Source organism: Pieris rapae, chromosome 24, assembly GCF_905147795.1.
Source record: "Pieris rapae chromosome 24, ilPieRapa1.1, whole genome shotgun sequence".
NCBI classification, from domain to species: Eukaryota; Metazoa; Arthropoda; class Insecta; order Lepidoptera; family Pieridae; genus Pieris; species Pieris rapae.
This window is the reverse complement of record NC_059532.1, coordinates 1706822-1722438: the sequence shown is the minus strand read 5'-3', so window position 1 is coordinate 1722438 and position 15617 is coordinate 1706822. Positions and strand designations below refer to the sequence as shown.

The 15617-nt window shown below is 33.4% G+C and overlaps 2 protein-coding genes across 7 annotated transcripts in view; one reads left to right on the top strand and one right to left on the bottom strand.

Annotated features, from left to right (window-relative positions):
• Positions 1–8521, bottom strand: part of LOC110999819 (protein mahjong) — a 37071-nt gene extending 28550 nt beyond the window's left edge. Inside the window, exons 1-9 of one of the 6 annotated variants that reach the window (XM_045633613.1) lie at positions 8421–8521; positions 8152–8266; positions 7224–7374; positions 5994–6131; positions 5400–5524; positions 4338–4413; positions 3171–3264; positions 1953–2054; positions 892–999 (exon numbers count right to left, since the gene is read on the bottom strand). In XM_045633613.1, coding sequence (XP_045489569.1) covers positions 892–999; positions 1953–2054; positions 3171–3264; positions 4338–4413; positions 5400–5524; positions 5994–6131; positions 7224–7374; positions 8152–8249 — 892 coding nt within the window. In that variant the 5' untranslated portion in view covers positions 8250–8266; positions 8421–8521. The other 5 variants (XM_045633612.1, XM_045633615.1, XM_045633617.1 and 2 more) reach the window with 5 other exon arrangements.
• A 227-nt stretch (positions 8522–8748) lies between these two features.
• On the top strand, positions 8749–14061 carry LOC110995422 (EP300-interacting inhibitor of differentiation 3). Its single transcript, XM_022262586.2, has 7 exons — positions 8749–8915; positions 9046–9156; positions 9404–9522; positions 10561–10727; positions 11254–11441; positions 12413–12522; positions 13961–14061. The coding sequence occupies exons 1-7, from the start codon at positions 8861–8863 to the stop codon at positions 14030–14032; spliced, it is 822 nt and encodes a 273-aa protein (XP_022118278.2). The 5' UTR covers positions 8749–8860; the 3' UTR covers positions 14033–14061.
• The last annotated feature ends 1556 nt before the right edge of the window (positions 14062–15617 follow it).

Here is a 15617-nt window from a genome sequence, read left to right as displayed (position 1 = left end):
GAAAAAAAATGTGAGCTGTCACGGGACGCCTGGCAGATGTGAAACATCGACATTATTTTGTAAAAGTAATAAGCAGAAAAGAACAGATTGTGATAGGAACTAAATATGTCATAATGATAAAATAAAATATTACGATATTTTTCCAGATAACGATGACTATTTGTTGAATAAACATTTATTTTCATTAAATATTTTTAATGTGAAATTTACTACTGCATTTAGACTGTATATCATATAGCGTGGCGACGCGGTTTTACGTGCGGCAATAGATGTTTCACATCAAAAAATCAGCTGCAACCTTTTTAGGTTTGGGCCTCATATTTTTGTAAGAAATTGTATTATACTAGCGGATCCGACAGACGTTGTCCTGTCTATATGTCTTTAATTTGAAAATTTCAAACTTTTTTTAATAAGCTAAAACATTCTGGACCATTTTGATGAAAATTATTATTCAAATGTTATGACAATATCTAACGATCCAGCACATGGTCTACAATAACACAATGATAACAAAACTTTTTTTTAAATTTGATCGCAGCGCTAACTGTCGGGACAGACTAAAATTAAAATTCGAATATTATTTAAAATTAGACCCTGCGATGGTAGCGCCGTCTGTCTGTTGGATCCAATGTAAAACATTCCAAAATCCTAATAAAAACTACTAATACATTAAAAATTAATTAAAAAAACATTGTCCAGCGGACAAAATTGTGAATCTAAACCATTTTCGAATCTCCACGAACACACACAAAAAATTTCATCAAAATTGGTCCAGTCGTTTAGGAGGAGTTCGGTCACATACACACGCACACAAGAAATATATATATTAAGATAAGAGATTATAGTATAGATATTATGATTTCTGTAAGAGAGAGTTGAAAAATCACTCACCAATTACATACGTCTCCATTTCGACCCAACTGGAGTTTGATGACGTCTCATGAGGATGAGGGGGAGGGGGGAGGGTCCTGTGCGTACCCGGTGGTGACCATACAACACCTGCAATGAAAGAAAATATATACAACCTTTTTCCAATTCCAGTTGTATTCAAGAAACCAAATGTGGTTCAACGAATCCGGAATAGGGAGCGTTCACGTATTATGTGACGAATTTGGGGGGAGGGGGGTCACGATGTTTGTCCGCGATGGACTCCTAAACTACTTAACCGATTTTAAATGAAATTGGCACACCGTGACCAGTCTGGTCCAACTTTTTCATTTTGCTACATCCGTAAACATTATGATATATCTATATTTACTATATCCGTAAACATATTAAACTCATACGTCTAAAGAAATTTCACTTCACTAATATGTAACTAAACGAATACATCAAATAATAGCATGCATTTTTTCTCGATCTCCCCTTCTCGCTCTCTCTCAATCACTCTCTCCCTTTTCTTCAACAAACGCTGTACATCTTCGTGATGTTTCATCCGTAAAAAATTTAACCCTCATGCGCCTAAAGAATGCTTCAAACATAGGGGTTGATCGTAGAGGGGCGAAATTTTAGAATTTTTTAATTTATGCGTATTTTGTATCATAAAAAAAATAAGTTTAATTTTTGTTTTGGGGTGTGGAATAGATAGACAATTTTAAGACTTGTTGAAAATGCCACAAAAAATTCATAAGAAACGGTCGACCCTTTCCGGAGGAGTATGAGAACGAACATTATGACACTAAGTCTATATGTCATAAATATCTAAAACTCCATTTTTATCTGGCTCCCTAGCTCCTACTAGGTAAATGACATCCAGAACGGATATTAAAATTTTTTTTTTTTATTTCTCATTCAAGAAAAGAGCATACCAATTCTTAAAAGGCCGGCAACGCACTCGCGAGCCCTCTGGCATTGAGAGTGACCATGGGCGGCGGTATCACTTAACATCATGTGAGCCTCCTGCCCGTTTGCCCCATGTTCTATTAAAAAAAAAAATGAAAATGAATACTTACTGTTATGCTTTTGAGGCGTTGGAGGAGATTTAATGAAATTGGTGCTCGAACCAACCCCCCGAGAGTCCAACTCCATTTCCCCTCCACCTGCATCCTCTGCTTCTGGAAAACATAAATTCCTGATTACTTTGTAGATAGCAGAACACAATTGAACCATAGACTATACATAGGATTTAATAATAAAAAAATAAAGTGTTTAGCCATTTTAAGTACATTTTCTTTCCTAGATATAAGATTTGGAAAAACCCTTTGAAATAAAAAATACCTGTATCAGGGTTCCTAACTCTTCCATAAACAAACTTTATTCTTAATTACTTAAAATAATTACATTATTGAACCTTATATTTTCAACTGTTATCAACACACCTGAGTGCATATGTGTGTGTGTGCAAATGTGTGAGTGAGCGAATGAGTCAGTCAGTGAGTGTATGAAGTGAAGAAGAGTGTGAGAGAAGAAAGTGTGTATTTACTAGGTCTCAGAAGCAGCTCTAACACTGCATAGGGCGTGTTCATAAGCCAGTCCTTTATTTGATATGATGATATATGACCGGCCCATTTATTTGGGACATACATAAAAAAATCATTTACTTTATTCATATAGGCACACTAATGAACGTCAACAGAAAAGATGTTAAACTTTAACTTTATATTTACTACTAGAGTAAATCAAAGGCGCGTAAGAAGAACTGGCAAGAAACTCTCCGCCATTCTTTTCAATCGCCAACTTTTGAGTCTTACAAGTTTGAACTGGATCAAATCAATCATCTAAATAATAAAATTAGGCTTTATTGATTAATTCCCATTTAACGAGGGCTTTGGAATTTATTTAATAATAATTTACTTCCTTCGGGAGTTTGTTCTAAAAACAATTTCCATATAAGGAGTGGTTAATCTTCTGTGGCCTAGTTGATCGAACGCTTTAATTAGTTCTATTTCGAGTATTATCCTGGTGGAAGTCACCATTTGTTTTAAAATCCCTTATATTTTCATCTATATCAATCATCTTCTCTTGATTGTAATTTGAGCTTGCCAATTATTTAAAGGCCGGCAACGCACTCGCGAGCCCTCTGGCATTTAATGTCCATGAGCTCCTATTCTACAAATAAATTCTACTTACAATTAAATTTTGTTACATAATAGTAGGCAAACTGGCTCATATGTTCGCAAGTGCGTTGCCGGCCTTTTTTCGTGTGTGTCGGGCTAGTGAAAAAAAATTACCTTTACCATTACTCGCACCATTTAGCTTAAAATCATTGCTCGTCCTTTTGTCAAAGCGGGCGAAATGGCGGGTTTGATTGCTTTGATTTTGAGGCTGAAAATATATATATATATATATATGTTTAGTTACTGATTATCAAACTCAAAAATCATTTATTCATATAGGTAAACAAGTACACCTATGAACGTCAAAAAAAACAAATTAAATAAAGAATCAAGGGCGTAAGGCAAGAAGAACTGGCAAGAAACTTTCCGTCACTCTTTTCAATCGTCAAGTTTTTAATACAAATTGTTTGCTCCAGCAAATCAATCCCAAGGATTAGAATCATTTAAGTATTCGTCACATTTATAAAAAGCTTTACTGATTAATTTACTTAGATGAGAAGAACTGGCAAGAAACTTTCCGACACTCTTTTCAATCGCCAAGTTTTTCTTATGTTCCAAAATAAACTTTTTTTTTTTTTTTTTTTATCAACACCCCAGATCCTTGGCTCTGATGAAGAGGAACTTCGGGTGTCTGATGATGAGACCTGCGCTGCACGGCAGATAGTCCGGCATGTCTGTGTGGCTCTTAGAAGGTAATTATAAAATTCTTTTATTTCAGACACTAAAATTCAAAGGCCGCTACATATCGGTTGATCGGTGATCTCAGGTGATCAGTGATGCAGCATTGCGTCAGTCATCAGTCAGTACTCTTACGGGGAGAGAGACATGTGATGATGGCTCTTTTCAATACTACGGAGATTTTTTTTATAGAACAGGGGGCAAACGGGCAGGAGGCTCATCTGATGTTAAGTGATACCGCCGCCCATGAACACTCAATGTCAGAGGGCTCGCGAGTGCGTTGCCGGCCTTTTAAAAATTAAAAGCTACTTCTAATTAATTTGCTATATTTGTTTTAAATATTGTAGAATTGTTTGATGATTTGCTTTTTTTTTAAAAAGAGTACCGAAAGTTTTTTACATCGGCTTTTTCTCTCGGCCAACACCCTCTGTCTTCTTTGCCCATGAGCAGGGATGCCTACAGGTTCGAATTTAATGACGTGGAATAAGTGATATTATGATCCTATGTTCCAAAATAAACGTAATTTATTGAACGCTCCTCAATCTCTTCCAGGCGAAAATAAAATTAAATAATTAAAGGCAAAAAATAAAAAATATATTTTACCTTTTCTTCAAGTGATTTATTCCGTATATTGTGTAGTCTTTCTAGCATTAGCGGTACCAACATTGCGTTTAAATCACTGAAAAATAAAAAAAAAGAAGATAATCTAATATATAAAATTCTTGTGTCACGGGGTTAGTAACCGAACTCCTCCGAAACGGCTCGACCGATTCTCATGAAATTTTGTGTGCGTATTGGGTAGGTCTGAGAATCGAACAACATCTATTTTTCATCCACCTAAATTTTTTTGTTTATTTTTTAGACAAAATTTTTCGTTTTTATTTTTTTACGATACACCATACAAAAATACATGCAACCCTAAATTTTCACCCCTCTACTATCCCTTATGTTTTTTTTGTTAATTATAAACTTTAATTTTTTGGCACAAAAACATGGCAAAACAACGTTTGCCGGGTCAGCTAGTATTTATATATTAAAGTGAAACTTCTTTAGGTCCATGGGGGTAAAATTAATACGGAACGTCACGAAGATGTGCAGCGTTTTTGTCGAAGAAATGAGAGAGAACTATTGAGACCGCTTGAGAGAGAGAGTGAGAAAGGTAGATCGAGAAAAAATACAGGCTATTTGTTGATGTATTCGTTTAGTTACACAAGTAAGTAAATAATTAATTAAATAGGCTGCTTAACATCTACCCTCTCACCGCCTACAACCTAAAAACCCGAATAAAAGACTGGCTTATGATCACGCCTTATGCAGTGTTAGAGCTACTTTTGAGACCCACGATTTAAATACACGTTACTCATTCACTCACTTACTCACTCACTCATTCACTCTCTCACACACTTACTCATGCACACTTTCAGGTGTGATGATAACGGTTTAATAAGTAAAAATAAAAAGGAAATGAATTGGTTAAATTATTTTAAGTAATTAACTTTGTTATGGAAGAGCTGGGAACCCTAACACAGGTATATTTACTTAAAAGGGTTCCCAAATCTTACACTATGAAAAGAAAGATGTACCAACTTAAATAAATAAAGACTTATTATTAATTTACGTTACTTATGAAATACAGTGATTGTCTGTAAAAAAAAAAAAAAATACCGGAAATTTGTGGCGATTTCCTGAACTTCCATCGCAGCAGCGAGTAGACCGGTCGCATAGGATTGTAAAGGTTCTTGGCCATTCGTGGCCCAACCAACTAATCTATTTATAAGGTTTTCATTATCCTGAAATATAAACATAATTTATAATGCCCAAACCCAATAACCTATCTCAATCCATTTTCGACCATATCAGATAGACATGTTAATATTGTTAAAAGTATGCCAATAACCAATCGACGGATTGTAATAGCCATCTGTCGATACCAGCCCAAACTGAATAACCTATCTCAATCCATTTTCGACCATCTCACATCTAGACATCTTAATATTGATAAAAGTGTGCAAATAACTAATCGATGGATTTTATTAGCCATCTGTTGATACAATCTTTCAGCATTGTAGGTCGGATTGCTATCTGTAGATAGACCTTTGTATGTATTGTAAAATGGAACAACAAAGAGGGAAGAGATTGCATTCTATCTGTCGTCAATTGATTGTCTTCGTAGAAAAGAATTCGATGGACAATATAAATATGACAATTCAATAACTATGTTAATATGCAACATTTTTCACTTAAAATATTTTACAATACCTGAAACACAACACTCATCTCCAAACCAGGCATAAGGTCAAGTGTGAGTCGACAAGCAACAACATTTAGTTTGTTAACATCACGACCTATAATATTCTGTCTTGAATAGTATGTATCTCGAACATAATCATTAACTAGCTGAAATAAGAAAAAAGACTTTATACTATATTTGAATGTATATACAGAACAAAGTCATAAAGTTATCATATTTATTTATATATAGATTCCAAAACAATGTGTATGCCTAAAAAATACAAGAAAATATGACATCACACATTTAACACACTTACACATACACATCAATTACATTAGAACTTAAGCAATATATCAAAGGAACAAAAGAAACAAAAATAAAACACAAAACTAATTACTAATAATATAAATAATAACTAAAACTAAAAAGATGAAAATAAACAAACAAAAATTCAAACTTAAACCACATTAAGTTTTAAGAGCCTGCAAAACAAAGTTACGGAATATTGGTAGACTGTTGTAGAATACATGAATATTTTCATCAATATTTGTAATAAAGTTGTAAGAGCGAGAAAGCCTATTCACCGGACCACTAAAACTAACAGATAAGCAAGCCATAGGTACGTATAGTAGACTCTTAATAATGAACTTATATAATCTTATATGATCAATATTTTTATTTATTATAAGCTAAAACCTTTTACAAAAAGAATATGATCATGTATCAACTCAATTTTTCTTGAGATTCGTTCCTAAATAAACAATCAAACAATGAGATGTGAAGCAGAGATTCTTAGATATTTTTCATTAGTAATTTATTTTTTATAGACAAGATGGTGAGACCATCTATAATAATTCAAATCTGACGTGACCTGCAATACATAATGAGATAAACTTTATTCAAAACAAATAACATAATGTACATAAAAATATACCTAATAACCTTAAAATTTAATAATTAATAAATATTGTTATATGGAGTCCCTTTAGGCAAGGTTCCGAAGATACTGGTAGCATGCCCCCTTTGAATAGCTAGACTAATTCTTTGTTCGAGGTAGCTGCCAGCTCTTCGTTCACCTGTGATGTCGACTAAACTTTTTGATAATTCCCTAAAAAGCCTTAACACGCTAGGAACCCACAGACCAAGGGGTAATTATTTATGTAGTTATACCACTTACATAATTAAGTCACAACGTTGTAGAGTGTCAACATGCACACATGTGACTTACCAGTTTAGCTAAGAATTAAAACACTAACCTTATTCATAAAGTTGTCTTTCTTAAACATAACTTTAAGAGCATGCCCCAATGCACACTCTGGATCTGTTCGGGATGGATGCCTTTCATCAAATGGATCTGGGTCCTTTTTCATAAAGTTCTCTGTCTCGGCTTCTATTATCTCTGCTATCCTGAAAATTGAAATGTGTATGTGCAATGATCTGTATATTAATTAAAAGAATATATTAACACTTTTTAAAAATAACAATAAGGAGATTTTCTAAGAATGATTTTATATTTCCTATATCACTTATGTGTTATTATGTGAATCTGTTTCAAGATCATTTTTAAAACTAATAGGCAAGTAGGTGATCAGCCTCCAGTGACTGACACATGTCATCGACTTTTTGGGTCTAATAAATGTCGGTTTCCTCAATGTGACATTTCGCACATAGAAAGAAAGTCCATTGGTGCACAATTGGGGATGGAACCTACGACCTCAGGTATGAGAGTCACACGCTGCAGCCACTAGGCCAACACTGCTCTCTCAACAATAAATATTAATGACTTATTTATGCTTACTACATGTACTTTAGTTTTTGATGTGTTAAGGAAAATAAAAAGTTAGGCCAGCTTATACTAGTGGTCAATTTCGACTGGAATCAGATTTAATAGTATTAAAGTAGGTCACTCCCGGGAGGTCTAATTAATTAAATCCAAACTTCACATTTCAATATTACGTACGACGAGTAAAGGAATGTCAACACTAACATGAACTATACATATTATCTAGGTACATAAAGTCACAAATTCCATTGCAATTAATAACATAGAAATAAAATGCATTAATTGCAATATTTTCTCTTTACGAATTTTTTTTTTACTTTTTTATCGTAAAAAGTTACGTTGACCAAGAAAATATATAATAACGGCAATGTCCACACAACAATAAGATGCCGACCAATTACCTAGTCAAAGTTGGAATGGGATCGTAATTTGGTGTCGCCTGTTGCTCCTCCCATTGTCGCAACAGCTCGGTAACTTCTTGGGCAGGACCCGAATCCATTTCAAAGCACCAACACGCTTCAAAAGTTAGGAAAAATAATATAACCTCACAATTATTAAAAAAATATTTTTTACACTTTACTAAATTATGTGTTACAATAACTGAAGATTATAGTAATAAATTGTAAATATTGAAACTGTTTTGTAATTCATTTGAAATAAAATATATTACTAGAGCTTGTCTCTTCTGAAAATTAAGCTATCAAATCAAATCTAGTAACTATAGCAGTATCCTGCTATGATCACTCAAAAGTCGGAGCCGCGTTTTTCGCTTTCCTTCAATTTCTAATAGATATGACAGTGACATAATGTAGCAAGGTTACAGATAAAGTGGAATAAAACAGCTTTGGAATTTTTAACATTTAGAATAATTTCATATGGCAATGTCACGTTTCATCCGTCAAATCAATGTACGGAGATTTCATATAAATAAAGGTATATTTTTTTGGTTTGCAACACTGTTTTTGCGTTTTCCGATAACCGGATGTTTTTATTATTTAAATTATAAAATGTCAAGACTGTCAAGTGGGCAGTGGCTATCGTTGATCTTTCTTCCTAATTATCAATACATACTATAATTATATCAATTATCAATACTATATCATAAATATAATGAGCAATGAAAGAAAATCACGGCTTCGAGATATACTTCAAGTTCTCAGTACAGGTAAGTTATAATTTTTCTTAAAAATGAAATAGTAATTTAAGACACTAGCAGTCATCATCATTGTAATAATTATATGAAGTGAATATTTTTTTTAAATTCTTCATAATCTAAAGAAACAACTTTTTCCTAGAACAAGAAAATGACAACAATGAGGAACGGATGAATCGGACTACAGCAGCAGTGCAAGAAGTACAGGAATTACTTGCTCAAGGCGGGGTAGAAGAAAGAGTTCGGCATCCGGGTAATTCATCAGTATTTAGCCATCTAAGGTATTTTGCTATTCCAAGTACAAGAATAAACTCATTTTTTCTTATGATTAAACTAAATTCAATATAATTGAGACATAAGTTTATTCACATAAGAATTTATTGACAAGAGATCATGCTTATCAGGATCAGATCAGATCAGGCTTATTTCTAATTAAGTAAAGCTAACAACTAATCAGGTTTCCTGTCTTTCACAATGCCTATAAAAGTTTTAATATGTAGGTGAGAGTTATTTGGATTCAAGAGTTCTTCGTGTAGCAAGTGATTTGGCGATTAGCTGTTCATTAGCAGTCGATGTTACCGAGAATAGATATGACAAACATGAGCTGGCACGTCATATTGTTAGTACATATTTTTTATATTATAATTTTCTAAATTTCAATGTGTTTTTATCAATATATATGTTATAGTTTTAAAGATATGTAGTATCAGCACTGTTCTATTAAATTGATAATATTAAGTATTGCCTAGTTGTAACAATATAATATATTATCTTGTAATTCATTTTTTTGGCTAATTATCAGTTATGTAAAGTGACCTAAAATAATACAGTCAAAATCTGTTATAACAACATTGAAGGGACTACTCATATTTAGTCATTATAACCGATAGTCGTAATGGCCGATAACATATTTATTAAGAACCTAATACAGAAGAATTCAGCCGGGACCATTGATGTTGGTCAATATAACCGGTATGTTGTTCTAAACGATGTCGTCGAATAAATAACTGATCTAAATCTTATATTTTTAAACGAGCAATTCTTGTATATATATACATATATAATTGGAATCTTGGTATCGGCTCCAACGATTTTTATGAAATTTAGTATACGGGGGGTTTCGGGGGCGATAAATCGATCTAGCTAGGAATAAATGATAGAAAATAACAAAAAGGTGGTGTTTGAGTAGTCCCAATTTAAACTGAAAAATGAATCTTCCTGACTTTTATCGGCGAATAATAATACAATTTTTTTTAAATTGCTTTAACGACACAACAACACTAAAGCTATTCCAGCATATATAATCTATATTGTTCATCATTTTATTAGTATGTAATTCGTACTTATATATAGTTTCCAAAAACACAATTTATAAAAAAATAAAAATACCGAGCAAAGCTCGGCCATCCAGGTACTTATATATAACAAGTGGAACTGACTGATGTTTGTTTAGGATATTAAACCATCCAGGGCTCCACCCGAAGGCATACAATCTATCATTATATCTTTGAAGAGTTCAGTGACATACAGTATTTGATTTGAACTACTTTACTGCGACATAGATGTGGATTTTTTGTTCGTTTTTGGTATTTGATTGCCAGTTATATTACTACTTAACACGTAAGACAAGTGGATGATTGTCTTTTTCTATCTACAGCGGGATAATCCACAATTCTGGACGTTCGCCTTCCCCCGTGAGGTTCCTGTTATTTCATCTCTACATGGAGCTTTTGACCCTACACCGCCCGAGCAGAGACCTAGAACTAGGAAACGAGTGGAGCGGCAGCAGGCTGCTCAATTGAAAGCTCCCGAGAATGTGGAGAGGTGAGTTAAAAACCAGATAAGCCTTTTGTCTAAACTAACTGCTATGTGATTTTAAGGTTTAAAGGTAGGAGCTTATGTGAAACGTTGGTACATTTAACACAGTGCCATCTAAAGAAAAACACTTTTTTACGGATTATAGTTATGTATTATTGTATTTAAACTTATAATTATTTGTACATAATTTTAAATTTAAACCGACGTTTCGCGTGTTCCGTAAAAAAGTGTTTTTCTTTAAATGTGTAAAAGTTATGTAAATAAAAGACAATACTACAGTGCCATCTGTTAGAATTGTATCAAATGATAAACAAATATTTACAATAAAATAATATTGCGACTATAATAATGAAATATCTAAGCTATCCTATCTCTTAGTTGGACCAGACTGCTCACGGTGTGCCAATTTAATTTAAAATCGGTTAAGTAGTTTAGGAGTCCATCGCGGACAAAGGTGACACGTGATTTATATTAAAATTTGTATTTGCTTATACGCATAGGGGCTTTTTCATCAATACTTTATCTATTCCAGCTTGGAGAAAACTGATGAAGGATCTGAGATGGTGACCAGGGTTAACCGGTTTATAATTAAGGCGTATCGAAATGGACCGATCAGCTACTATCGTCTTGTACTGGATCCAACGAGCTTCAGTCGAACTGTTGAAAATATCTACTATGTGTCATTTTTAGTACGGGATGGACTTATCTCTGTATTTGAAGGTATGTTTTTATAATATGAGGCGAGGTATTTATTGAAAAAAAAAAGTTTATTTTGGAATATAAGATCATCATGGTATCACTTATTCCACGTCATTAAATTGGAGCCTGTTGGCATCCCTGCTCATGGGCAAAGAAGACAGAGGGTGTAGGCCGAGAGAAAAAGCCGTATAAAACTCTCGGTACTCTTTAAAAAAAAAGCAAATCATCAAACAATTCTATGATATTTAGTATAATTGATGAAATATGAATTTTATTTTTCGATCTTACCGACAGAATAATAAAAAAATATGAACTGGTTATTTAAAGAAAAAAATTTATCATCATTCCTAGATCTAGATCTAGCTAGATCGATTTATCTCCCCCGAAACCCCCCGTATACTAAATTTCATGAAAATCGTTGGAGCCGATTCCGAGATTCCAATTATATATACAAGAATTGCTCGTTTAAAGATAGATATCAATTACTACATATTATAAAACAAAGTCGCTTTTTCTGTCCCTATGTCTCTTTGTATGCTTAAATCTTTGAAACTTCGCAACGGATTTTGATGCGGTTTTTTAATAGATAGAGTGATTCAAGAGGAAGGTTTATATGAATAATAACATCCATTAAATAGTGGAGAAGTACTGTTATTTTTGAGGTTTCTAATGTGATGTCGTAAATAATTACATTTTTTCCGCTTACATTGCAAACGCAGGCTGAACCCTACGAGTTTTATCAAAATAATGTACTAAGTATTGTACACATTGAAAAGGTCTACAGAAAACTCCGTGATGGTATATGTCTATCTCTTATGGATAACCCACATTTTTATATACAAAGTTCACAGATTTTCTGTAGTGTATTTAGTATCAGCATTGCACCCGTGCGAAGCCGGGGCGGGTCGCTAGTAAGATATAATTAAACTAAGTAATTATGATGCTCTATGGGAGTCGATTAAATTGTTATTAAGATTCAAAAAATTTTTTAGATGACGAGTCAGGTCTACCCTTTGTGAAGCCAGTGCCTGCGTTGGCGACAGGAAATACAGCTGGTGACAAAAACCAGGTCATTTTTTCTATCGACATGCAACGATGGAGGGTAAGTGGAATTTAAAATCGTGAGATTGTGACTAATGGTTTAAGGTCTGCAGAATTAGTGGGTTCATCGGTTATTTGCTAATTAATATTTAAAGAAAACACTTTTTTTACGGATTGAAGTTATGTATTATTGTAAACTTATAATTATTTAAACATACAGTGTAAACTCTTTATAACGAAACTCGAGGGACTGAGCATTTTTAGTCGTTATAGAGAGTTATCGTTATATGGAGTGAACAAAAAAAACAAATTAATAAGAATTTTTAATTGTATGTATGTCTTAGATAATAAATGCTTATACATATAAATTATGTTTACACATATAATTCAAAAGGCCTTCCAACGTCACTTTTCTTTTCTCCCTTTTCAATCGCACGTATCACACACATTTTTTCGTCAACACTTATCGCTTTCCGTTTACTGGCCATGTTAACAGTTTCAAAGTAGGTTTACGACTGATAATACGATAGGTACCCAGTATGCTTGGTCGAAGACCATCACTTCCGAGAAAACAATGACAAAAGACTTTTGTTACCTGATAACATAACATAAACAATTATACCGATAATAAATATTTACTGTCTACAAATGTGAACACATTTCTCCGTAATAGAGAATGGCGTATCGCTATAAAGAGTGTTTGAATATGTGACTTTTAACGCAAACCTACCAACTTGGGCTAACTCCAACGTTATAGACAGTTTATCGTTATAAAGAATAACGTTATAAAGAGTTTACACTGTATGTTTAAATTTAAACCGACGTTTCGCGTGCTTTACAGCGTGCGTGGTCACGGTGACTGAAGACAAAGGTGTTAAATGTCAAAATGTATGACAGCTGTAGAAAATGTTGTATTATCTGTATTTGCTTAATAAAAGACAATACTATTTGCTAATAACCAAAACTGTTATGTATATTTATAATTAGAGCAGTGTTGGCCTAGTGGCTTCAGCGTGCGACTCTCATACCTGAGGTCGTAGGTTCGATCCCCGCCTGTGCACCAATCGTATTTCTTTCTATGTGCGCATTTAACATTTGCTCGAACGGTGAAGAAAACATCGTGAGGAAACCGACTTGTCTTAGACCCAAAAAGTCGACGTGTGTCAGGCACTGGTGGCTGATCACCTACTTGCCTAGTAGATTTAAATATGATCATGAAACAGATTCAGAAATCTGGCCAAGACCTAAAGAGGTTGAGTAAAGAAAATGTAAATCTACCAGCCAATCAAAATTTGGCCGATAGTATTTTTAGTGAAATTAGTTTGATTCATATAGGTAACATAATGTACATATATTTTTTATGTAAATATATCAATGCTGCTAATTTTACATTTATTTATTTATTTACTCTTCGTTGCAAAGAAACACAAATAACACAATACATAAAAATTACAAGGGATGCAATTATCGCTAACAATTTGTAATTTCCTTGTTTGCAGGACCTGATAGAGGCTTTTGGTATAGAAGAACCAATGATGGTTATAAAAAGGATCGGGGTTACTGCTAAGTGATAAGGAAATAAAGATTTTTGATACAATAACTTGTTCTTTCATTTATCCATTTAGAATATACATAGCGCAAAATCATCTACATCATAAGCACGCCCCACATACACACCCCCACTTTTACACCATTTCACAACATAACCAAATTAGGCTTAGTTAAATAAATTAAATCACAGTTAGTTAATTGTATTAAATACTTTTTGTTTGTTTGTTCCCTTTTCTAAATCCTTTTCTAGTAAAATGTATCATGTATTCCATCTGTGGCTATATTCTCAGTGTATTTGTTTGCTATTATATATAATTTATGTTAGCTGTAGGAGTTCAAAATAAATAATAAATAATCTTCGAATTCACTGCGATGACGTCACACCTGTTAAAGTTTTTGAACTTTTGTACTTTTGGCGCGATGGAGAAAAATGATGCGGGTGAATTTTTACGATGCGCGCGCACCGTGACACAAAATTAACAGAATGAAGTTAGGACTAGGTGGCATGGAAATCGATAGCTTCATGTTATATATTCTAGTATTTTTATATTTAGAACACGTGTTTCGTAACAGTACAATTAAACAGTGTGAATAAATAAATATTATTTTGGTGTTTTTATTTTTTATCAAGGATTTCTGACAATCCTAGATGTTCTGCAAGGTACCCAAGTTAATAGTTATTGGTTGGGTTTGAGGCTATATATAGTGAATAATCGTAGTTTTTTTTTAAACTTGAAAGTACCCACTAATTCTAAAAGAGCGTACAAATTCTTGAATGGCCGACAACGCACTGGCCTTTCTGGCATTGAGAGCCTCTTTTTGCCCCCCGTTCTATAAAAAAGTCCCCATAAATTTGGGGGTAAAATCATGTTGCATTCACTGGCTACTGGCTAGGAGTTCTAGGTCACTATGATAAAAGAAAACAAAATTATATCCAATAAATATATTTTACATATAAAAGATTACATCTATCAAATACAATAGAAGTTAGTAAGTAAGTAGAACCAAGTTGGGTGATGCAAGCTGCAGCAGGTGAGAGAGATTGCAGCAAGATGCAGCAAAAAGGTAAGAATCACTACTTTTGGACATGGACGCATGTCCAACCCAACTTAAATTAGGAAAATGAATTGTGAACAAAATAAATGTTCTATTTATTAACTAAAATCTTTCTCTTGCATCACAGCATACCTACAATTTTACAGAGACACGATAGAGTGAAACTAATGCCCGAAACCAATAATATATCCACAATCTATATCAGACCGTGACAGTCGATGGATCTATCTGCATACCAATAAACAAACCCTACGAAGACAATCAATTTTTGGCGATGGATATAAAGCTCTTCGCTCTTTACACCCATATTTAATAATCAATATAAATTAAATAAAGTAAATAAAACCGTACGAATGATATTAAAATATACATGTCTATTTAAAAAAATTAAATAGCTTTTTAACTATTTACAAAACTGATGTAAGTTGAAATCTTAAGATTGGATATTGGCACAGTTGAACTGTCATTTTCATACAAAGGTATGGGTATAGGTATATACACCGATCCGACCTACCATGGATAGCTTGTATGCCAAAATACAATGTTCAA